Raw genomic sequence first — 24,630 nt, 5'->3', positions numbered from 1 at the left:
ATTTGCGTGTGTGCACATTTGAACCATGTATGTGTCTATTTGGTTGCATGTGTCATCCTCACATTTGTGTGTGTGTGTGTGTGTGTCCATGCTGTAAAATGTGCACGTTTGTATGAGAGTGTGATGTGAGGATATGAAACTGGCTCGCACTAGCCTACTAATGGGAGCATATTTGATAAGAGACACTTACACCACTCAGCCAGACGATAATGCAAACACAAATCCATCCTCTTGGCGTTTCTATTCCAAGATGGCCTGCTTTCTTGGAAAGCTAAATGGAGCATTAGCAGATGGTGTGTGTATTTAAGTGGAGTTTTTTCCCCATAGTAGGAAGTAGTTATTTATTTTCTATGTAACTAGATAGCAAGAAGGGAAGAACAGAGAGGCTGATTGGATGACTTTAATCTACAAATGATATTTCCAAGAACAAGGTTAAAGTTCATATGAACTCTTGATGTCTTCTTACCTAAGATGAACTGCTGCTATACAAACACTTAACACACAGCATCACAAAGTATTAAGCCACACTTGATACAGTTCTGTTAAATCATGTTGTATCACTGTTCACATCTCAGTCTGTATCACATTTTTGTTTCTTTGGCAGAACTTACAAAGCAAAGTGTGCATGACAAAAAATCCAAGCCTTTTTCAAAACTGCCTGAATGTGAATCATGATGGGCATTCAAGTACCAGAGAGTAGCCTTTGAAGTCAAAAAAGAAAGAAGTTTTGAAGAGAAAGGGTGAAAAAAACTGTCCACCCTCACTTTCCCTCCTTTTTCCAGTCTCTTTGTGTCTCTGTGAACTTGCTGTCCTTGGATGAGACACAAAGGATCCTGACGAGAAAGGCCCCAGAATCACCGCGACTGCCACACACAGATCTTTTCACTGGAGCCACAAACCCAATGGCCACTCTCCCCTGGTGTGTGTGTACACACCCCCACCTCATGTAAGATATGGCTTCTTCTTCCCCCATTAAACCAAGAAGGAATGTGACTACCAAATGAAGCAGAATCCCATTGATCTGGAAGACAATTCATTCTGAAGTGAATTGAAAAGTTCTATCATGATTAATCAACTTCAAATTACAGAAAATGTTCCACACACAGATTGTAGTTTAAATTGCATACAAAGCATCTGTAAATTTCATGTTTGTAAGCTAGCAAACTATATGGTTCTAGTTCACTTCCTTGGCTAGCAAAAGCTGTCCAAATGCTACTAAATAACAATAATAAAAAAAACCTTATTATTCACTGTTTTGGGGAAGCTTTGTACATAATTTACATTACTAAGAATTGTTGAAAAAATCTTACCATGCTCCCACATATTTCATCTCTCTATTCTAATGATTTAAACAACAGCTAAATTATGGATTTAGGCTAAGCTATAGCAAGGTGTGGCACTGCCCAGTTCCATGGATTGCAAACAAATGAGCACAAGTGGCGCTCTGTGTCCCCAACAATGTGTTCTTAAAAGTGCCATTGTATTACATGTTTGCTGAAATGAATCCTGGAGGCCTGGGGACAAAGCAGAGGAGGGCTGCAATGAATGAGTCTTGGCTGCATGTAGAAGAAGCTAAACTCTTACAAAAACTTCCTAGTTCACTTTCTTGGCTGTGACCCCCACTCGTTCAATCCCACCCACAATGACCCAGTATGGGAATGCCAGAGGAGGAGGCGGGACGAGGCTGCCAGGCAACATTCCACAGCTCAGACTCAGGCAAATCTGAGAAACAAAAGTATTGCAAAGACAAGGGTAGGTAAAGGCATGAAAGAGGAGGGAGGAGAAGGCGAGATTATGGGTTAGAGCGGGAGAAGAAGGCGATAGAACAAAGCTGGAGAAAGCAAGAAGAAGGAGGATCTACAAAAAGAGTAGGTAGGGAAGACAAGGTATGTAAGCCTTTGTGTGTGTGTGTATGTGTGTGTGTGTATGTGTGAGAGAGAGAGAGAGAGAAAGAGAGAGAACGAGAGAGAGAGTGGGGAAGAAGGCTTGTAGGCTGGACCCCTTTTCTTTTCCCATGGTCTGTACAGACAGAGGACCACACCAGGTCCTGTTCTCACACAGCACTGCCCTCAAACATCCGTCACATCCCATTACTGCTGACGCAGGACTCCCAAAGAGAACTGGAAGGGCATGATGAAACTGGGGTCAAAGTGAATTTGAAGGCATGTGATGAGGGCCATTAGGTTATGGGGTGTCTTGTAGAGCACAGACCTTTGTCTCTCCATCTGAGTGGCATCTCAAATTTAAGGCCATAAAGAAGAAAGGCCATCAAATGATCTTTTCAGCATTGCTTTAATCATTTGGAGATGATATGAAGCTGCTAACATACAAAAGAAATTGGGAAATAATGCATGAAGAAATTATAAAACGTAAAGTAGTGCGACTGAAAGCAGCTAAGTCTTGACTATGAATTTAAGCCCTGTCAGAGTAACATTCATCTGCATATCTTTGGACATTGTTCTAGAAGCTTGGTGACATAGTGGCAACTCACAGGGCTCGTTGTCACAATAGTCTCAAGCATCTTTCTATTTTGTAGGCACTGGGCCATTTATTCCACTGTAGCAAAGAACCAAAGAGGAAAAAAATTCAACTGACAACATGTTAGCTTGGTTGCTAACGGAACAATAAGTTCACAGTTTACTCAGACAATGTATTTGTACCATTGACTTCTGTCGAACAACTGTCTGTTTAACTGAGGTTAAATACAACTTGTTGGTGCAACACAGGTGAGAAGCTACTATAGGTTCCTCTGATTTTGAACTCTGCAGCTCACCATTCTCCAGCAGTCAGCATTGTCAAGAAGGACTTCTGTGGGTCAACAGTGCAAGTGTCAAGTTAAACTCAATTTAGTTATATTCTAAGCCATCGATTGCAGCAGTTACAGTGGACCTAACTAATTTTGTTAATGCCTGCGTGAAAAGCAAAGCAGAAATCTTATAAGAGAAGTATAGGTTCATAAGCTACTGGTGTACACCACTTTTTTTAGCTACTGGGTGAATTACCAAAGGTGAATGTAGCTTTTGCCTATTTTTTAAAATTGTATATTATGTATTGTTCAGTTATACTTTTGCTGACACTTACAATCGCACACATTCCAAAAACTGCAGTTGCATATAGCTTTTAACCACCATCACCATAAAAACATATATGCACGTGTTAGTTGCTGAGCTGAAGCCCCTCAGAAGCCCCCTCTGTTCCCGGTGGACAGCAACATGTGCCCAAGGTTGATGTTCGTACTGGGGGCCTCTTTGTGCACGTGGGTTTGACCATGTGGCCCTATTTATCTCAAATTCTTCTCCTCTGCTTCCCTTCTCTTTCTCCTCTTTCCAAACCCCTCCTCCACACAGAAGATGACCACAGGAGGTGAAGAAGCTCAGAAAGACAATGCATTTGCCTGAAAAGATAGATTTCCAAAAAGCCAGTAAAGCCACAGGATGTTTTCATATGCAGAACCAAATCATTTGTACAGAAATGATGCAAGTGGTCTTACGTGGTTTTCAAATAGCTAATGAGCTGTTTTAAGATAACATCATGTTCATCAGGTTACATGTATATAGAATTAAATAAAAATATTTATATATATATATATATATATATATATAGTACAGTACGGATCATTGTCCTCTGTGATATTGATTATTTTTCAGCTGCATTACCTGTGAAATTCTGCTTTTTACTCTTGGATGATGTGTTGGTAAATAAAACTGGAACAGGCTGTCTTTGTATGGAACACTCAAAAATACAAGTCTCACAAAAAATGTAAAAAGAGGTTTAGGATAAGAATACGATTATGTCCTTGCATGACAAGAGGATTTTACAAAAACTGGTTGATTTTTAAACTGTATTCAGGAATCTACAAAAATAGTTTTTAAAATGGGTCAATAATAACACAAATGCCAAACCTTTTTTCCCTCTTGTGTCATCACTACTCATGTTGAGAATATTAAATTCCTCTTCTATTGGCCTTTCAGATTGTAACAGTTTTTGACCTTTGTAAGAGGTATTTTGAAGGTTTTTGGCTTGGCTTGCTTGCAACTGTGATACATTTAGTGACAACAAGTCACATACAGTATATGGATCCAAACTGCTAGAGTAATACTAGATTTAGAGAACTATGGAAAAGGGACGGCTGCAGATTAAACACGACATTGTGACATCAGTCTGTTACCCATGCTGGTCTAGAGGCATACTAACTCCTGCTTTGATATCACATTATAACATTATATATATATATATATATATATATATACACACACATATAGTAGGGGTGTGTGTGTATGCTCCTGGAACACACACCCATCCTGCAGATGTGGTTGATATTATTATATAATTAGGATTTACACATGGCAACACACACATTCTCTGTGTCTCTTTCACGACACACAGCACTGCTGCTACTCTACTACAGTGTATTAGCTTAATATTCATCCAGATAGGCAGTATAGAAAATTGCTTCACATGGCATGAATGTCATCCAAAGTGAGTACCCAGAGAGATAGTGGTTAGATTTGAGTGCATCAGGGTGAGACTGTATGAATGGGTGACATATTGAAAAGATATAGAAGGACTGTTCCAAAGAGGATGGATGCCGCATGTTCATAGTCAGGTCTGGATGTGCTTCTATGCATGTGTGTGTCTGTTTATTTTCTGTAGCACACACGTGCTACAGCCACGGTTCTATGGCCATATGTAGACATTCCTGTGTTGTGAATTTATGTGCAGTCGAGTGTCTGTCTGCAGTCAACTGAGTCTGTGTGTATGAGTGGGAGTGAGAGGGATGGGCATACATTAAGGTTGGCATCGATGCAGTGGGACTCCACACTGCAGGGTCTGGCTGCAAGCCAAACTCCTCTGTTACCAAGGAAACATGCTGCAGCCTGTCACTGAAGGGGAGCAACCCAGTTTAACCATTTTTGGTTCTCTGTGGCCCACATCACAGAGGTCAGATATTGTACAGCTGTACACATGATAAGGACCCACACACGCACACAAATGAAGATGTAGACACAGCAGTATTAGCAGTTTTGTTGTTTAGCATTATCTCACAGAATAAATATAGATGTAGAACTTAATTGCATGGAAAGGATTCCACTTTCTACTAAAATAAAGGTTATTTTTTATATATACATATATATCTGTGTGTGTGTGTGTGTGTGTGTGAATTACTACATAGAAAGGGCTCTCAGAGATATTAGAAATATAATATGTATGTATGTATAATATAAGGGGAAGTTATCACTTCAAATGTGTCAGAGAAGTGTGAGGGAGGCTGGCAAGAAAGCTCAGAATGAATTCTTAGAAACCAAACTGTTTAGTCTGTCAAAAGAGGAAGGAAGGAGCCACATGACAAGACTGAACTGAGACACAGCAGTGACCATGCTACCCTCTGAATGAAAGAGATAAGCATGTCTGGTTTCTATTTTGTTTCCATCAGTCTTTTTTATTAATTTCAGTTATATGTCTTGAAATTTAAGGCTTTTTTCAATGTATGAATAAATTTAATGGATGAGCACACATGTAATAAAAGCACGTATTAATACTTAAAGAAGCTGAATAAAGTTCTTCACCTACAAAAAATAAGAGCACTGAACTTTTGTTTCTACAAGAGACATATGTATAGAGTTAAAGGAGTGTAGAGGAGGGGGAGTATTCATATTCATATTCATTTTGAATATGTTTTATGCAGAAATTAGATTATTGTCAACAGTTTAAGAACCCCTGAAGGTCATGGAGTAGCAGTGTTGTGTTTACTTACATCAGAGCGCCCTCTTCTGGTGTAAATATTACTGACAAAATGGTCTAATAAACATCATCATCATCATAATAACTATAGTCTTGTAGATTTAGTCGATACACTTTAGGACTTTGTCTTCACATTTCACCATGATTATTTTGAACTCCATTTCAATACCTTTATTAATCAAAGACCTTTAGGTGATGGAAAATGGCAAATATTTGAGCCATAGGGAAATAATATAAGTAATTCATGAAATTTGAAAAACATCTATACATGTATTACCATATTTGTAATCTTGGTAAATACAACAATGACTATACTTGCAAGTTATTATATGTTATATTATATGTTATAATATAAGCAACTGGTTGATTTTTTCTCTCTTTTTTTCCTTTTCTCTTCCTGTTTTTGATTGACTGACTGATCTTAAAATAAACTGCTCTCCTGTGAAAACGATGCTACTCTGACAAAACTGTGATATGTCATATTCTCATGAGCCAAAACAAACAGTCCTGTGTTTCCTTTTTCTTTCTTTTTTAGCTTAATTAGTAGGAGAATCTTCTCAACACTCAGGGCCAGGTAATCTTTCACTTTATTTGATAAAAAAATAGCTTCTTTATGTCTGCTCTTCTCACAATACAAACTGTACATGTATGAGTAAAGTGTACTGACACACTTACAGTTGTATGCAAAAGAGAGCCATAAATACAACCCCTGCTGCAAACAGACATTATGTGCTCGTGTCAGTATATCAGCAGAATAACAAGCTAAACTGACCCACACAAAACACAAAACTATTATTTTCTGCTCAATTACATTGTTTTAACATGAATGTGCATACTAATGAATCTAATCTATCTAATATTATGAATCTATGGATTATACTGCACTTATATAATTTAAATAAGCAAGAAACAACTGCTTGTACAGAGTGGAATGTACATAACATGTACATAATATACAGTATATTTACACAATGACATATTACATGTTACACTTGATACTTGGAAGAAAAACCAGCAAAGTTTAATTCCCACATGGGCCATGACCTTTCATCAAAAACACGCCCCTCTGTCATTACATGAAAAGTGAACTTGCTAACAACAATAGAAAAAAAAAAAAAAAACCAAAAAAAAAAACAGGAAGATATATGTGGGAAAGAGGCAGCCCCTTTCCAGTAACTCCAAACACTTCCTCTTTCTGTAGAAGTCAAACCCTGTCATATTTCACTTTCAAAACATTCCTCTTCCTGTTTTTATGGTATTCAATAGGTCTTCAAATAAATGCACACAACATACACACACAAATACACCCCCCTCTAGTGTCAGCTTGACCACTCACACTGACCTCCCTGCACATACTACCAGAGGACATTAAGCCATGGTGGAGATGGAGACCTGACGTGTGGTGAAGGTGACAGTGCTCACTGTGTTTGTCACTCAGAGCTTCACCTCCCTCTAAGCCTGTTATAACAAAGCTGACACTCTGATGTGCCCTCACCTTCCCACAGATCTGACTCAACTCTACCAGTCTATAAACACAGCATATGGTAATACTGTGGTCTGTTGGGCAGACAGAACAAATACTGTATATTGCATATTACTGTAAATGTATGTTGATGGTAAGATTATGCAACAAGGGGGATTGTTTTTTATTTGTTATTACATATATTTATTTATTTGCCTCTTTTGGATTGATACATTTAAAAATATAAGAAATGGGTGCCATGACTGTCACAGATCATTGCTGATTTAACTACATGACAAACATTGTAGTGCCCTATGTAAATTAAGTGTGATCTAGAGTTGACGCTCACAAAGAAGGCTGTCAAACAGCCAAACATCCAGTTGAGCTGTCAGAGACAATAAAAGTGTGAGTGTGTGAGAGACGAAGAGGCTCAATGGGGGCAGGGCAGCAGGTCCCGTCACTTCAATTTCTCTGCTTTGCTGGCTATCTCCTCTAGATTGTAAAACAGAGGGATACCAGCCAAGAAACCATCCATATGCGTGTGCACACACCGGCACGCATGCATACACATACACACACGCACGCATCTTTGCGCACTTATCTTTGTGGGGTCCCAACATGGACATAATGTAGTAAAACAAGCCTACACACACACACACATACACAGTTAACCACTGTCCCGGCAGAGCAGTTTAGTAAGCAGTCAGGGCCTGCGACCCCGGGCCCCCTGTACTGTCAGCCAAGCGTGAGTCCTGGCCCAGCAAACAGAGCATCTTTCACGGGTGGATGCTGCTGAGCACAGCCCTGTCAGCAGCAGGAGTACCAAGGACCTGACTGGTGGAAACAGAGCAGGACTGATTTCTGATGCTGGACTCATCTTCTGTTTGTTTTTACATAGAGACATTTGTCACACAGTATGTACTGCCAGGATACTGGGGTTTGACTGCAATACCTCTTATTACTGGTCCTTTTGGTTCTCTAAGGTTATACTTACTTCAGGTGACTCAATACTCCAGTAAAGCTAAATGTCAGTAGACATTAAATATATAATCATTCATTATTGTAAATGTTGATGATGATTATTTTACATTTGTTGCCTTTTTTGATGGAATTTTTATAATGAAAATATACATATTTATTTCTTTCTTTGTTTATTTGCCCACTTGCTTGTTCATTAATTATTTTTGTTATAGTCTAATACAATTTTACCATTGTTTTACAATAGTATTACAATAGTGTTTGGTTGGTGAAATGGGAATTACAATTGTATAAAGCTAAATTGAATAGTCAAATGTTTTAATATGCAGTTTTTCAGTCTTTGTGTTCTTCATTTTCAATGACAAATAAGAAATATTCTGGTGAATGATAGTAATTTCATTGTAAAGGTTTAAGTTTTTCTTTTTCACACTACCAGCTACACATGGATACAATCAGAAGTATTTCTATGTATGTTCTGTTATTCCACAGAGTACTATCTTAAATGTTTGGCTGATGACAAAGGGACACTCAGAATAAGGATGACAACTAGCCAGATAATTTGACTGAATTGTCTTTTGGTTCACTTCATGTAATATCCTTGACTTCTGAGAGCTCTGGATCAATGATGTGGCACCTTCCTCTAACTCACAGTAAATGAGGATTGTCTCAGGAAACTCCAACACCAAGCACTGAGCAGCTGTAGTATGAAGTCTACAAAATGTTGTTAAACGGCTTAACAGACCCACTACTGGGTGCAACCAAGCCCAATATACTAGCTTCCAAAAACAAAGCAATGAGTAGCACAGACACACACACACACACACACACACACACACACATTCAACTACACATAAGTATTCTTATATACTTGTGTATAAACTGTCACATCATCCTAAGCTTGAAATAAATTATAACCATGTCTTGTATTTACACAATCTGGTTGTTGCAGTGGGAGCTAAAAAAAAAAGGCCTTAAGAATGACGTCGGTGCTCAGGTTACATTCAGGCAATCTCCTTTTCACAAAGTGACATGGTAATGTGTGCAGAACGTGAAGAATCCTGACTAAGGTATTGACTTAGCTATTAAGTTTCTTCTCTCAGCATTCAGCGCATTAGAGAGAGCCAGAATAGCCCTGCTGACTGCTTGACAAGGATTTTGTAAAGCATGGTGAGAGGTTTATCTACAGTGTCACTGCATGACTCAAAAAATAACACTCTTTTCACATGTTTATGTTCCCTTTACAATGAGGTGGAAAATGTTTTTGCCTTACTTGTCACTAGATGGCAGTATTTTACTTGTTTCTACTTCACAGTGCCTTTACCTACCATGACACTGAATAAAGTCCAATCATGTAGCCACATGTGTGTGTTTGTGTGCATGTGTTGTATAACTTGAGATGTCGTCAGTGTCATCCAGCAGCATTCAACAAAGAGAAGTTACAGGGAGGAGTCTGTCGTGGATGAAACACAGTAGATTCCAAAGTTGTCAACATGTCACCATGAAATAGGTCAGTGCTCTTTACACTTCACTAACAGAGCTCATAAACCAGATTCCCCTTACTATAAATATTTACTGGAGACACTCACACCCCTCTGAGGATGTGAATAAATGTAGTTAGAATGCTTTGACCACAGGAGTGGAACATAAAGAGTGCTTGTAAAATGGCACAAAAGAATACCCTCGTTAAACTGGGATTACTATGTTGTTAGGGAAGTTGTCAAATCACATGTATGTGCATGCCATGTGGACATGAGAGGAAAACAAAGCACACAGATAATAGATTTCGAGCTTGTGAAGATGCAGAATTTTTAACAAGAGAAATATAAATGTTATTAATATGAAAAATTATTTCACTTCTTTTATTCTTTGAAGACTGACAAAACTCACCTGTCAACTGAAGGCTCACTTACCTGTGTCAACATGGAACTGTAGATGTTTCAATTAACCATAAATAGCTAAATAGGACTATGACATCCTCTTACCTGTGCTGGAGCTTTTCACTGTATAACACAATCTTTATCAGCAGTTTTCTCAGTTGTCACAGAACTGTAGATTTGGAAACTTTCCATTTTTGAGATTGGATTAAATTTTTTTTATTTTAAATTTTCAACTCCAATTGCTATTAGAGACCATGTGACATCACACATCCTTTATCCGTAGAGGGATTTTGTCATGGTAGCTTTGAAGCTAACTTTCACAGTTCCTTCCTGACTTTGGAGACAGCAAAATATTCTCATTCATTCAGCATGACATTGTGTTCATGCCAGCCAGTTTCTTGTTGTAATAAGACATCATAATAGATAGATAGCCAAGTTGTGTTGTGCACTGAATAAGTCAGAAATGTGGCAGTAAGGTCTGGAACCAGGGCATGAGGAGTCCTAACAGTGGCTGGGACAATGGAAAGTTTAAACAGCTACAGTTTTGTGACAATTGAGTAAACTTCATGTACTGATATAGATCGTGTGTACCAAAAACTCCAGATTAAGTGAATAAGGGCAAAGACTTGAGTTGCTTTGTCAACTGGGACCCTGTTTTGAGAAATGCAGTCACTGAGACCTTTGCTTATATTGCCACCTCACTCTGAGTATTGCCACACTCCTACCAGCCAACTTGAAAGAATATCAGCTACCATCGAGCTATTCTTAGAGATACACCACACCAGACAAGACACAAATCTACTATAACAGTAGTTGTTGACAAAACACAACACACTGTGTCCAGCAACTTGGAGGTCCTCTGGGGATTACAGTCCTGGTGCTGTGCCTGGATACATTTCCAATGCTCTGCCCCCTGTAAAATCTCTACGGAATCTGTGTGCCACCCTGTTACCCCATGATAGGAATAACTGGACAGGCATAGCAGTGGCTCAGCCTCATACCACACAATTATCTCAATTAACACCAGCCACAGAATCTGCTGTAGGCCTGAGAGAACAGCATTGTGTGGGTGCTGTTTTGGATTCATAAGATGGAAAAAGATTGTAGGGAGGGGGCAGAAGAGAGGAAAGAGAGAGAGTTCATGTTGTAACGTGACTCTGGTGTGACTCTCTCGGCCGTTGCTCCTCATTCCATTGTTTGATATTTGCCTTGGCAGGAACACGAGGTGTCATAAAACATGCATCCTCAACATAACTTCTATAAACCCACCAGGACTTAGCCTACTAGTCATCATATCTTTCTCCCTCCCGCCACCTGTGCTGCTATCACAGCTCAATTTGTCATTTGTCACAGTCAGGTTTTTGGAGAGGTTTTACCCTAGGAGTACCGAGACTAGAAGGGTCAGAGCAGTAGCCATTAAAACCCGTAAAACTCATCATTGACCCAGGCAATGTCACAAGACTACGTGTCTACAGACATGTTACCAGCTCTGTAAGGCTGCACTTGGGCACAGTGGTGGTTTGAGCTGTTAATGCTAACATATTGATGTTTAGCAGGTACAAAGTTTATACCAAGCCTAGTGCTTGCTCATGGTGGGAACTGTTGGGTTTCTCTCTGTAAATACCTATTTTAAAGAGTAGATGCTCTATATGAAAAGTGCCTTGAGATGACTTTTGTTGTGATTCTGCACTATATAGATAAAATTGAACTGAATTGAATTGAATTATCTTCACCTTCTCAATGTGTTAAAAAAGTTAGCATGCTAACCTTTGCAAATGGGGCTTGGTGAAAAGGGTTACCAAAGAATTTACAATTCATCCTAAGTAAAAACTTTGATATCTAACCACCATGAATTTATGTACCACATTTTACATACATATTTCACTGAAAATCAAATATGTTAATCTCATGGTGGCATTGGAGATGTTGAGATATTTCACAGGTTGACTGACAGTGTTTACCCAGTGGTGATATTGGATGAAACGTCGGGATCACCAAAGTCATTAGGATTTACCCTCTGAGAACTACAAATGCCTCTGTGAAATTTCATGTCATCTCTCTATGAATCTACATAAAATGAACACTTGTCCAGAACCACATCCAACAAAACATCAGCATCAGGTCTGGTCAGTGACAACACCAAATCCGGTACACCCTCTTTGTATTACACAATGCCAATGTACTCTACATCTTCTAGTACAGCCTTTGAGTGACACTACATGTAAACACATGCATAAAGTATCTGCAGCTGTTAAATGTATGAAGAAATGTTTGGACGATTCAGACATCAAACTGCTTCCTCATTTCATCCATGTCCCATGACCATTCTAAATATGTGAGTCCATGACCAAGAGACTTATTGACTCTCTATGCATCATCGCAGAGAAGACAGGTCCTAAAGGTCTTCTGGGTAGTCAGGCCCACACCAGGCAGAGTCCTCTATCTAAAGGGTTGCATCAAGGAGAAGGTTGCTGGAAGTTTATAATAATAATAATAATAATAATAATAATAATAATAGGGTTAGTGTTAATTTTACACCAGGACTATCAATTCATTATTATTTTTTTTAAAATAACATAATAGTTAACCATTGCCAGTTGAAAGAGCCCAAAATAAAGTCTTAAAAGTGCTTCAACTGTCTAAAAACCTAAGGATATTACTTATGAAACAGAGAAAAGCCACAAATCTCCACATTTGATACATACTTAATAAATAACTAATCCAATTACTATGTGTGATCATCAAAAATATAATAAATTTTGTTGATCAACAAATTGAATAATCAACTAGTAATTGTAGCTCTCCTTGTCACTAAGGAATACTCTCTAGAAACTCTGTACATTTGTTCTCAAAATTAGTTGATTACCTGCAGAGTTGACGTAAAACTGAGTTCAGAGGTACAACACTGTTAGGCAGAAGGCTCTCAACATGATGTGTCATGTCAATCTGAAACCATATCTTAGCAGCCTGTCTTCACCCGCTCTATCAACACTAGCACTGCTGTAAACCCCATTCCTTCCCTCCACCCACTTACTAACCTTTCTATATTAAGCCCCACTGACCCCCTCCCCTTGTTTGACCATCATAGTGCTATACATACACATTTCATTAGGTATTCTGTAGTACATTACACATACACTATTTGGTAATCTCCAGTTACTGTTTATTATGGCTTCAAAATGTTTTTGCACACATGATAGAACTACAGTCACTAAGTCAGTGTTCACTGAATTACATTTTGTATTAGAGAGATTTTCATAGGTTTTTGAAGGTATACTTTGTGTTTTATTCTGCTGACAGCCTGTGCGAATCCTGTGAGCCATCAGTATGTGCCTGGCCCAAGCTTACAAACCTTTGTGCATATTCAGCTGTCACTTTATTAGGAATACCTAGCTAAATCACTTATAAGAAAAACTGAAATTTATAACTTTCATGAAGATTATTGTAAGACTGTAGACTGGGCTAGGAAGTATTGGTTTTAGTTAGGTCTGCCTGATAAACTGGCAACACTTGTATCACTCATAACTTTCACTTAACAATTCTTTGAAGAATGACATGTCCTATTAATATAATAGCACACTGGGAGGGTTTGTGTATGTGTGTAATTGTATATGTTTATATACAATTACAGATTGTTATATGGTTAATTAATGAGTTATTAATCATTAATTAACTGTTTATTCACCAGTTATGAATACTTATAATTGTTGATAAATACATTAATAATCACTTAAATGTAAATGTAAATGCTGATAAAGGGTAATAATTATTTACATTAAAAAAAATTCTGAGATTACCAGTACAAAATGACAAATACCTTCAAACCTTCAAAACTTAAAAGCAGCTGGGAATGTTAAAGCTGTATGTATGTATAAATGTGTGTGAGAATGCTGTGCATGTCTTGTGCACATTTGTGTGTGTGCACGTGTGTGCCGTGTGCCTGTGTGTGTGTGTGTGTGTGTGTGAGTGAGACCACCATGGTACAAGATGAACCATCTGTCACCAAGAGTTGGACTGTAAAGATGCAGTTTCTCACGCCCAAGATCCCTGTACCCAGAGTCATCACTGTAGATTAATAAATCTTTTTTTCCACAGCAGGTGCTTACACTGTGTGTCTGAACATGTCTATATTCCAATGTGTGGGATGAAGCATTTCACTCGGGTAGAATGGGTGAAACCACTCACTCACACTGTGCCTAAACACACATGCGAAGCCACAAAAAGTGGCTACAAACTAGCCAAATGACTGAAAAATCATGTACAGGCAATTTGTGAATGTAGAAAGACTGAGGTCACAACCTCACAGTAATGGCCTTCAGAACAGCTGCCAGATATAGTCTTTGATAACAGCGACACTTTTGGAAATGATGACATATTGATGTAGTTTCGCACAGGGCTAAATTTCTCAGCCTTAATGCTGCACTAAATGTCATATGTCATCCAGCCTCCTGTTTATTTGGCTATTGTTCAGAGCAGCTGTGTGAGACATGCATTTTGTAAGGAATTCACCATTCAGAACACTTGCTGTCTGTTGTACTTACAGTTGGGGTAAAAACATTCAGATCAAATAAAAGTAGAATAGATTTGAGGGGGGAAAATATATATTTAATAAGAATGATTCAGTATTTAAATCAGTATTCTCTTTTCATAGATTCTGTGTGCTTTTTGCATTTTTTGAGCTCATTGTTTGACTTTTTCCAACTTCAGTCTCATTGCAAAAAGCTGTTTGGGTCCAATAAACCCACTGTACACTACCTGCCCAGCACCAACAGTAGACAAGTTAGCACCTAAAGTAGCTGGTGAACAGAGTGGGTCATTTAGCCACTAAAAAGCCAGAGCTGGTGGAGACCAAAAGCAAAAGAACAAAAGCACAGCTAAAAGAGAGCGAATATTGACTGCCATTTCATCAGGTGGCCAGAAACATGACTCCAAATAAATGCTAATATTGTTAATGCTGTCCTCAAAAATATTAATATTTTTAATAACATTTTTAATTTTAATATTATAGAAGGCCCATATGACACCACATTTAAAAAACAAACACAATTAAACTAATTTTTATTAGTTTATTGTGTATTTAGTATGTACATATATGATATTTAAACATAATTACTAATATTAGTATTACTAGTATTATCAGTAACTATTATTATTACATAAATGTAGTAGAGTAGGAAGGTGCGTAGTTACCCTCTCAAGTTTTGGTCTGCTTTGGTCAGTCTGAGTTTGTTGCATGGCCATGGTCATGACAAACATTTTGCCATTGGTGATATCAATCCTTTTACACTGTCTTTTCAAGACAGGAAAATTACTGTCTTGAAAAGACAGTCATATATACTGTTATATACACCCTTGTTCACCCTCACTGTTCAGTATGAAAGGTATGGAGGCTGAATGGGGAGCTTTATTACCCCACCTTTAGGCGGACAGCGGAGGTAGCCAGCATGGTGGAACAGCCCTCTAAGTAACATCTTGGTAGTAGGTAACATGGTTGATGTGTCATCAACCTTGTTTTTGGATCAATTCTTGTTGAGCTTGGAAAAAGCTATGTAAGTGTCCTGGAAACCATCTCTTAACTGCTTCTACACCTGTTAAAAACACAGTCTAAATAAAATGAGGAGTTGATGAAAGGAGTGTTTTTGCACTGTTGAAGCAGCTGAGCTGCTGTTAACTTGCTTCAAAACTTTGAGCTAAGTAAAATTTGCCACATCCCAGACCCATCTCTGCTCTGGGCATATAGAGTTCTAAGTGGCATTAAGTATGATGGCAAACAAGCATAGTTTGCCATATGTGTTTCTGTAAGACCCCTAAAGATTGTAACTGATTTCCTATGAATGACTGGCACTATGAACTTGAAGACACCATGACTAATTAATTAGGCACAAAGTCTAGTCAGCTATGTCAGCAGAAAACAGATGAGGTTTTGGAAACATTGGTCTCATTGCTCCACGATGTGGAGGCGGGAACAATCATCACTTGGAGTTGATATTCCCTCCTGTGTGTGTTTTGGCATAGATAGTCTTGGCTTCATTTTCACTGCACTGTCAAAAACAGGAAAATTTTGAATGCCTCCCCAATATTGATGGTGGAAAATAACCATATTCTTTTCACTGATATCCCTGAACTGACAGCTGAGACTACAGTGCATGGTGTATCTTCTTAAAATTAATCTCAAAATGTTTGCCAAAGGAACAGTGAGAACTCTGCCTGCCGAGAGCTGGTTTGTCAGTCTAAATGGTTCTGTAATTCCATTCCTGTAAAACTATGAGGACAGCAGTGGTATCATAATGGGACGGGAAGTTAGGATATGGACTCTGACTGGCGCCTTGAAGACTACTCCACACCACGCTGGGATGTAAAAGATCCAAAATATGACATGACCCCATGTCTGTGGTGACAGTGTAACATGATGATCACAAACTTCAAAACATGCTCCACGACATAACTTTAATTATTGATGGCAGCCTGACTGAGCACTTAGGATTGTTGCTATGATGTCAGTGAACTGCAGTGCACACAGAAGCATATTAGGATGTTTTTAGAATCCATGTGGTAGAAAAACAGATACAGAATCAAGACACCTATATTTACTGCATCTAAACTGTCTCAAGTAGACTATGATGAGTCTGAAAACTGAAAAACTTTCTCTCCAGCTTTGTACCAAATGACCTTTGTAGCTTTTGGGAAAGGCATCAGCCCTGAACTAGGGTGACTGACACCTCATTAACTCAGCACAGCCCTGCAGAGGCCAACACTCTAAAGTATCTGTTTCTGTGTATTGCTAGTCCTGCCCGTGTGGACGCTTGGTGCCCCCAGAATAACTACCAGGGGTCACAGTGTTGAGTGAGTGCATGGTAAATGAAACACAGGCAAACACAGACACTCAGACACACTTACTCGCGCACAGGTGCAGACAACAACACCCCATTAGTCTGGCCCAAGTTGTACACAACACCCCGCGGGATTTGTTTGTATGTGTGCCACAGCTTGAGTGCATTCATGGCTTCTAGTTCAGGGCCATGAAGGTAAGACTCCCACTGGGCTGGTCCTGGCTTGTTTCAGCCTCCCACTATGAAGTGGAAAGTTCTAACCAACATTACCAACATGCATTTGATATTACGTGTCCACATTTATCAAATACAGGTAATATTAGATAATGAGTGTAATACTTGTATAGTAACATCTTATGCAGTTTTGGTATCAGTGTAGATGATAAGTATTGTCAGCAGGGATGGTGGACAGCATTAAAAAAACATGTTACCACCAGACATGCTAGCACCAATAGAAACGTTAAAGAAATGTTACTTTTGTCATGAAAATTGTCCATCTATGATACTCTTACAGCAAGCCTTTTTAATTCCTTTGAGCATTTTCTCATTTATTTAAATCAGAATTTGCAGATGTGATTAATTAGGATTAAGATCTGTGAAGCTGCACAGCAGTGCTTAGAGCTTAGTGCTACCATGAGCATGCTAACATGCTCACAATGACAATAATGTAAGGTGAGATAACTTTGTCAGTTTGTTCACTTTGTCAGTTCAGGATGTTAGTAGATGTTAGCATTCACTTGAGACAAAGTGCAACTGAGGTTGATGGGAATGTCATTAATTTTGTTTTTTGATCATTAACCAAAGTACTGGATAAAGTTGCATTTTGTCCTGGTGATAGTTCTGATTGAAGAGGATCACCAAATTCATTAGAATTTATTGTCTGGGTACTATGGATGTATATATCAAATTTCAGTGCAATCCAACCAAACATAGAAAAAACATTAGAAAAAACACTAAATGTTAACCTCATGGTGGTGCTATTGGCGCTGGGATCACCAGAGTCATCCTTACAGCCATGCCACTAGTATGGCTAGAAAATAAAAAAGAGAAAAAAAAACATAAAGATGAGAAAAGAAAGAAAGAAAAATGCCATAAAATTATAACTATGTAGGACATGATTCAGACTAAATGTGGAATGGCACCAGTGTTACTGAAACCATGTACAGTACAGAAAAAGCATATGGTAGAATTGCTCTCTCTTGAGATACTGAGCACTCAGAGCTAACTGAGCCTTTGCCTAAACTAGGAAGACATTTTTGCTAATGCTTGACTTAACTAGTCACAGTGTGGCAGGGGCCTTGCAAGATGTGTGTGTTCATGTGTGTGTGTGTGTCACTGTAAGTGGTCTGAGTGCAATGCGTAATGTAATAGTTCAATCTCATGTGTTGGACCATATTTACTTCGATATCAAACAAATCCCTGTCAAAAGTAAAAGTACTTAAAGATCATCAGCAAAATGCTCTTAAAATATCCAAAATAAGCATTTTACTGTTATAATTTTATATGCTTTTCAGTCATTTCATATGTAACAATAGATCATATGTTTTGTACACAAGAAGTTAGTTTATAAAGTAGCGTGTATTGCTGTCAAAATAAATTTTGTGAAGCATAATTTTCCCTCTGACCGGCAGCTGAATAAAAGTATAATGTAGCATAAAATGGCAACACTCAAGTTAAGTTCAAGTACCTCAAGTTTGTATCAAGTTCTTAAGTAAATTCACGATACACTGCACCGCTGAAAATGGTTAAAATTTATTTATTAAATTATAGTGACAAGTAATTGTTTTATTTATTTGATCCAGCCTAAAAGTCACAGAAATTTTATAAGGCTTGATAATCACCTGAATGACTGAAAATGAAGAAGTCAAAATCTCAATGTGTGACTGGTATGCAATGTCATGCAGTACTGTATACAGCTGCATTAAGTAGTGAGATCACTGAGAGGAAGATGTGGGGCACAGAGGCACTTCTGAATCTATTCTGAATCTATTGTAGCTCTACACTTGTGCGTGTACATGTAGACATTAGTGGTGACAGGCCCATGAATCTGTCAAGTTGCCAAATAAAGACATATGTGAATGAGGGACAGTTGTTATCTGTATCTGTGAATCTGTATGTTGATGCTTTTCATGTGCATACACATCACATATGCCTATAGTACATATTAATGTGTGTAGCTGATTATATTGTATGTAGGCCAATGTGTGTGTGTGTGTGTGTGTGTCCTTTGCAGAGGCAGTTTGTAATCAGCTGTCAAAATGGGCTCTGTCCCCATCGCAGCAGGGCTGGGCGGTGAAAAGCTTTCAGCTCCACTCTGCACGCTGATCCATGCAGGAGCAGCAGCAGCAGCAGCAGCAGCAGTGAGGGTGGAAAACGGGCAGGACAAACATTCAACCTGCACTTTTACAACATATTGATTAGCTGAATTTTGTCAGCTGTAAGTATGGTGGTGTGAGTGTGTGTCATTTTGTGTGTTTGGTTTGCCTGTTTTCAGACTTCAATCACTGTATTTGGAACACAAGAAAAAAAAAAAGGTAAGACCAGTGATCAGTATCTAATCATGGTTGATGTGAAGTAATATCTACTACTGCTACTATTAAATGCTACTGCTACTGTTGTTGATAACAAACTCTAATATCAGAATTTAAAAAATGTCTTTGATAACTTATGTACAAATTACAACTGTCAAATTGTGAAACAGCCCGGTATCACCAAGTAGCGTTTCCTTATGTTCTCACTATGTGTTTTCACGTGTCATTTCATGCTTCATCATTTCTCTATCTAGTATCCCCTCCCCCTCCTTTAACACTAAACAAAATGGCATTAAAGTTAAAAGCTCAAAATGGTTAGACATGACATGTGAACTGTCTTGAAAGTGGTGAGGTATTCATGCGCAGTCACATAAGATTACAGCGTCTCAATAGGCTATATACCATTAAAAATATCCATAACATTCCTTTATTTTTCTAAATGTATATGCACTTTTTCAAGAATTTAAGGATTCAAGATTCTATTTGTCGCATACACTAGCAGTATGTGTTGTGAAATACAGTGTGACATACTCATTTAGGCTACTTTAGAAAACTAGTCTGGAATTTGAGACAAGATATATAAAGGATACAAATACAAATATATAAAAGTATAAAATTTACACATGTCATAACTACAGGCAAACTAAAATGAGGGCAAATGCCAGGGATATACTGTACATAGGCCAGAGGCCAGAGTTCACCATCCTAAGGCCTGAGGAAATTGGCTTTTCATATGTTTCACACACACACACACACACACACACACACACACACACACATATATATATATATATATATATATATATATATATATATATATATATATATATATATATAGTTCATGTGTAATTGCATTTTTCCTCATGGTCAGGTTATGCTCGAACGAAACTAGTTTAGGAACCACACAGGCAGAGTGAAAACCAGCCATCATAGAGATGGAGGAGATGTGATATTATTTAAACATGGGGAACACAGAGCACATTTTCAGACAGTCTCTGCTGGAGGGCATTCATAGTGATGCACGCAGTTGTTCACACAAAAAGTTCTTGGGGGAGGGTGTCTCTCAAAGTTATTCAACAGTTCAACAAGCAGCTCTGAAGAAGCACTCACAGTTTTAGGTTGCCAAAGTTCATGACCAATTTCCTGACATAGTGCTGTCCATGTGTGGGCAGAGATGATTGAGCTGGGCCTCGCTGATGGGAGCCTGATTGATGAGTTGATGGAGCTGACGGCTCAGAGCCTCAGTCATCTGGAGATCCAGGAACGCTTCAACATCATTAAGGAGATCGGCAGAGGGAAATATGGCAAAGTGCTGCTGGTGACACATCGCTTCAGGGGTATGACTGCACTTTTTTGGAGAATTAGTACAGTATACTGTAAATGCTTAATATAAGTACATTATCACTGAAGTGATCATAGATATTTGTAATTATTTCTCATAAGAGAAATGGTGTGCATGAATAGTGCTAATAATAAAGTATGGATGGTCTGCAGGGACTCCCATGGCCTTGAAAGTGATGCCCAAAGCCTCAACTAAGCTGCAGGGTTTTCTGCGAGAGTACTGCATCTCCTTACACCTGTCCTGCCACCCCTGCATCGTGGGCCTCTTTGGCATTGCTTTCCAGTCTAATGAGCACTACTGCTTTGCCCAGGAGCTCGTCATTGGGAGGGACCTGTTTGCTGTCATCCAGCCAAAGGTGAGTCAAGCATTGGCAAAACAAGACTAAGAGACTAAGACTACCGCCACGACTGAGAGTTTGCAAAGTTTTATTTAGATACAGTGCGGCCCAAAATGTGACCTTGGTACTCCTTACACTCCGTGACTGTTAGTCTGTCGCACAGGTTTCTCCATTATGAGGGAATCTTTTTACCTGTTAGCCATCTTTCAAGGTTGCACAGGTGTGAAGAGAACATCTTTGCCAGAATATGGCTCCACTGTTCACTTCTTCTCTGTCTGAGCTCTTCTGTCCACAAATGGTGTTGAGGATTTCACTTATATAATCTGTTAAAAAAACATATGGAGAAAGGAACAACACAGATTGATGAACTTACCTGGGAAGATGAAAACTGCTACCAGATAACAATTTTGAAAAAAAAGTTTGTGTTTCCTCTTTATGATTTGTGCTGAGAGTCATAGAGGGTAGGGGGCTGGGTGCAGCTGAATGCTAATGTCAGTACTAATATGCTCATAATTTGTCTTTGCAGAGTGCTTAGTGATGGTTGCTGTGTGTCCTCACTTCTTCTGGCATCTTGACAAAATGACATATAAATCTATCCTCCATTTTGAATTTGTTCAGGTGGGTATTCCAGAATCTTCGGTAAAACGCTGTGTCCTCCAGATTGCCAGTGCTTTGGAGTTCATTCACAGTCATGGTCTAGTCCACCGTGATGTCAAGCCTGAAAACATTCTCCTATTGGACAATCATTGCTGCCAGGTCAAGCTGGCAGACTTTGGCCTGGCCCAAAAGAGAGGAACCCTGATACGATTCATCACAGGTACCCTGCCTTACATGGCCCCCGAGCTTTGTACCGTGGCCCTTCTGGATGGCCAGAAAGAAGTGACTGCTCCTCCACTTAGTGTGGAGCCAAGCCTGGACACCTGGGCCTTCGGAGTGGTTATCTTCTGTATCCTTACAGGCTACTTCCCCTGGGAGCGCTGCATGGACTCGGATGACTTCTACCAGGAGTTTGCTGACTGGTGTAGAATGGAGGAGAGACCTAACACAGAGGAGGACATTCCTCCTCTGTGGAAAAGGTTCACTCCAGAAGCCATGGAGATGTTTGGTAAGCTCCTGGCTGTGGATGTAGGGAAGAGGTGTACAGTGGGGGAGGTGAGAGCATATGTGGAGAAGGACTGGCTTAAGAAGGCACATGGGAATGGGCAGCAGCAGATGGCAGAAAAAGAAAAAGCCAGCATCTCTCTGAATAATCCTGAAGTGGAGGAACATCCTAATGTCTAGTGACTTGTAGCATTTTTGTATAATCTATAGCATCCTCCTTAATAGTATACAAAACTATATCTTAAAGGCTTTACAATGCCTGATATTCGGCATGCGATTTGCAGTGATGAAACAGTGTCTACATCATTCTGAATTGAGGTATATTATTCTGAAGTCTATGTCCTAGTGTCTATGTAAAGATCATTTAACAAGGATGGCCTTGTGTCTGTCTACATTGTTCATAGAATTTTTTTTTAAGTGATGCAACAGAAACAGAAAGACTCCACATATGGTGTTTTTCATAAATGAATAAAGAAATAGCACATTAAGTGTTCCTAATTTTTTGAACCAAATGAGTAATTTAAAAAAAAATGTATGAACCATGGATGTGAACCTGTAACATTTTTCATACTGTGATTTTAAAGCTCTGTATGTTTATAATTCCTGATATTTTATAAGTTTCTGTGCTTAATGTCGGAGATGAACGCTGGTTTTTAGTGACTTCTATGTCTTTTTAACTGATTTACAGTTTGGGATTACTTTTGAACTTGGTGGGCCTGATTTCTTCTGACTATTGCACAGTTATGTACTTCTCGTAGGAAGTATCATGCACACTCACCAGTTACATAGCGCAAGAACAGATGTTTAGGGTGTGGAATGACAGAGGCATCATTCTCCCTGTAACAAATCAATGTAGCCTCAAAATAATAGTTAGGTTTCCCCTCTGTTGCTGTACAAACCAATAAATATTGAGTTTTAACTGTTGATTGTTTAAATAATTTTCATATACAGTATTAACTTTAATATGTAGGATTTATCATTGCTGTGAGTGAGTTTGCATGTCCTCCCATTTATTTGTCAACTCAAATGAAAACTTTTCATAAATTACAAGGTCACTGACAAATTGCCCTAAATGTAAACATATCTTACAGTCTGACAATTGACATTATATCAGTGATTTACTGATCAACATTTTATAAAGTTGAGTCAAAATCTTCCAAGTTATTAACTGTTCAGGATTAACTTTTATTATATTGTAATATGTTTATTGTTTTTTTATTTATTTATTTATATATTTTTTTTTTATTATTTTTGATTTTAAAAGAATCAGATTTAATCACAAAATGTACATAAAACAATGGAGGTATTAATAATCAGTGCTGCACTAGTCTCTGTAAACAGTTCTTATCATATCCCTCACACAGTTCACATGATCATTGTGTCAATGTACAGAATTTGAAGATCCATGACCTAAGTCAGATCTCTGAGCCTGTGTCACTTCCCTGACCTTCTTTACCCCCTTTCCTTGCAAAGAATCTCTTGACAATCTGCTGCAGCTGGTTCTCCACTGATGGATGTCCTGCTTTTGTTGGGGTGTATGTGCCACCACAGGTGTTTTCAGGACTCAGGACTGCATCAGCCTCTGTGGAGGGCAGACATCAAACTTGGCCCAAGGTCTGAACCTACTTGCTCCCATCATGCTTTATAGCATATTTAGGGCATTAGACTAACCAAAGTCATCTTTCTGCTGACCCCTGGACCTGACTGCACATCCAGGTCACACTAATACAACCAAAGCAAATCCAACCACAAAGCTGCTGTTGGCATTTGACTCCCAAATTATCTGTGTTGGTGTTCACACACTTAACAGACCCTGTGTTTAAAAAGATTAATAATGTTATGCATACCTATTCTGTGTAACATTAGAACCGGTGTATTGGTCCTATGGTCTTTAAGAGTTTTATCTTGCATGCAAAAAAGAGAACACATTTAATTCTTTTTTACTTTTAAATGCAAACCTTTTTTAATTGCGCAAGTGTGAGATTTCCTGTTAAGTCTAACTCTACAAACTCTTCATGGTAGACTAGAGATAAGAGGTAAGTATAATTTCCAGGAAACTACATCTACACAAGAATCATTAGTCTTATCATCACATGATTTCCTTAGCCCACCAAATGAAGATGGTTTTGTGCTGTTATGAAAGGCACTGTGGTCATGGACTTTCCCCTTCATCTTATCTGGAGTACACAGCTGTCACGTTTCTGATGCTAGAGTACTTCAGCACTACATTATTAAGTCATCATTCGCTGTAATAGACAGATGCATGTTCTTGTGGACAGGGCCATTTTCTATCACTTTTGGCATACTTGACATGCCTTTCTGGAAAAATAAAGAGAGACTGGACAATACCACAATCAGACATTCACTTGGGGTGTACTGAACATGGTTTTATAATCCAGTATTTATACTATTTTAGTGCTTCTGGATCTG

General features: G+C 38.6%; 1 protein-coding gene across 1 annotated transcript; it reads left to right on the top strand.

Annotated features, from left to right (window-relative positions):
* Positions 1-19,165: 19,165 nt before the first annotated feature.
* si:dkey-8e10.3 (serine/threonine-protein kinase SBK1) lies at positions 19,166-22,585 on the top strand. Its single transcript, XM_018678580.2, has 4 exons — positions 19,166-19,423; positions 20,593-20,757; positions 20,915-21,117; positions 21,718-22,585. The coding sequence occupies exons 2-4, from the start codon at positions 20,595-20,597 to the stop codon at positions 22,378-22,380; spliced, it is 1,029 nt and encodes a 342-aa protein (XP_018534096.1). The 5' UTR covers positions 19,166-19,423; positions 20,593-20,594; the 3' UTR covers positions 22,381-22,585.
* The last annotated feature ends 2,045 nt before the right edge of the window (positions 22,586-24,630 follow it).

Source organism: Lates calcarifer, linkage group LG6 (assembly GCF_001640805.2).
Source record: "Lates calcarifer isolate ASB-BC8 linkage group LG6, TLL_Latcal_v3, whole genome shotgun sequence".
NCBI classification, from domain to species: Eukaryota; Metazoa; Chordata; class Actinopteri; family Centropomidae; genus Lates; species Lates calcarifer.
Note: the sequence above shows the minus strand (reverse complement) of the source record. Positions and strands in the feature narration are given on the sequence as shown.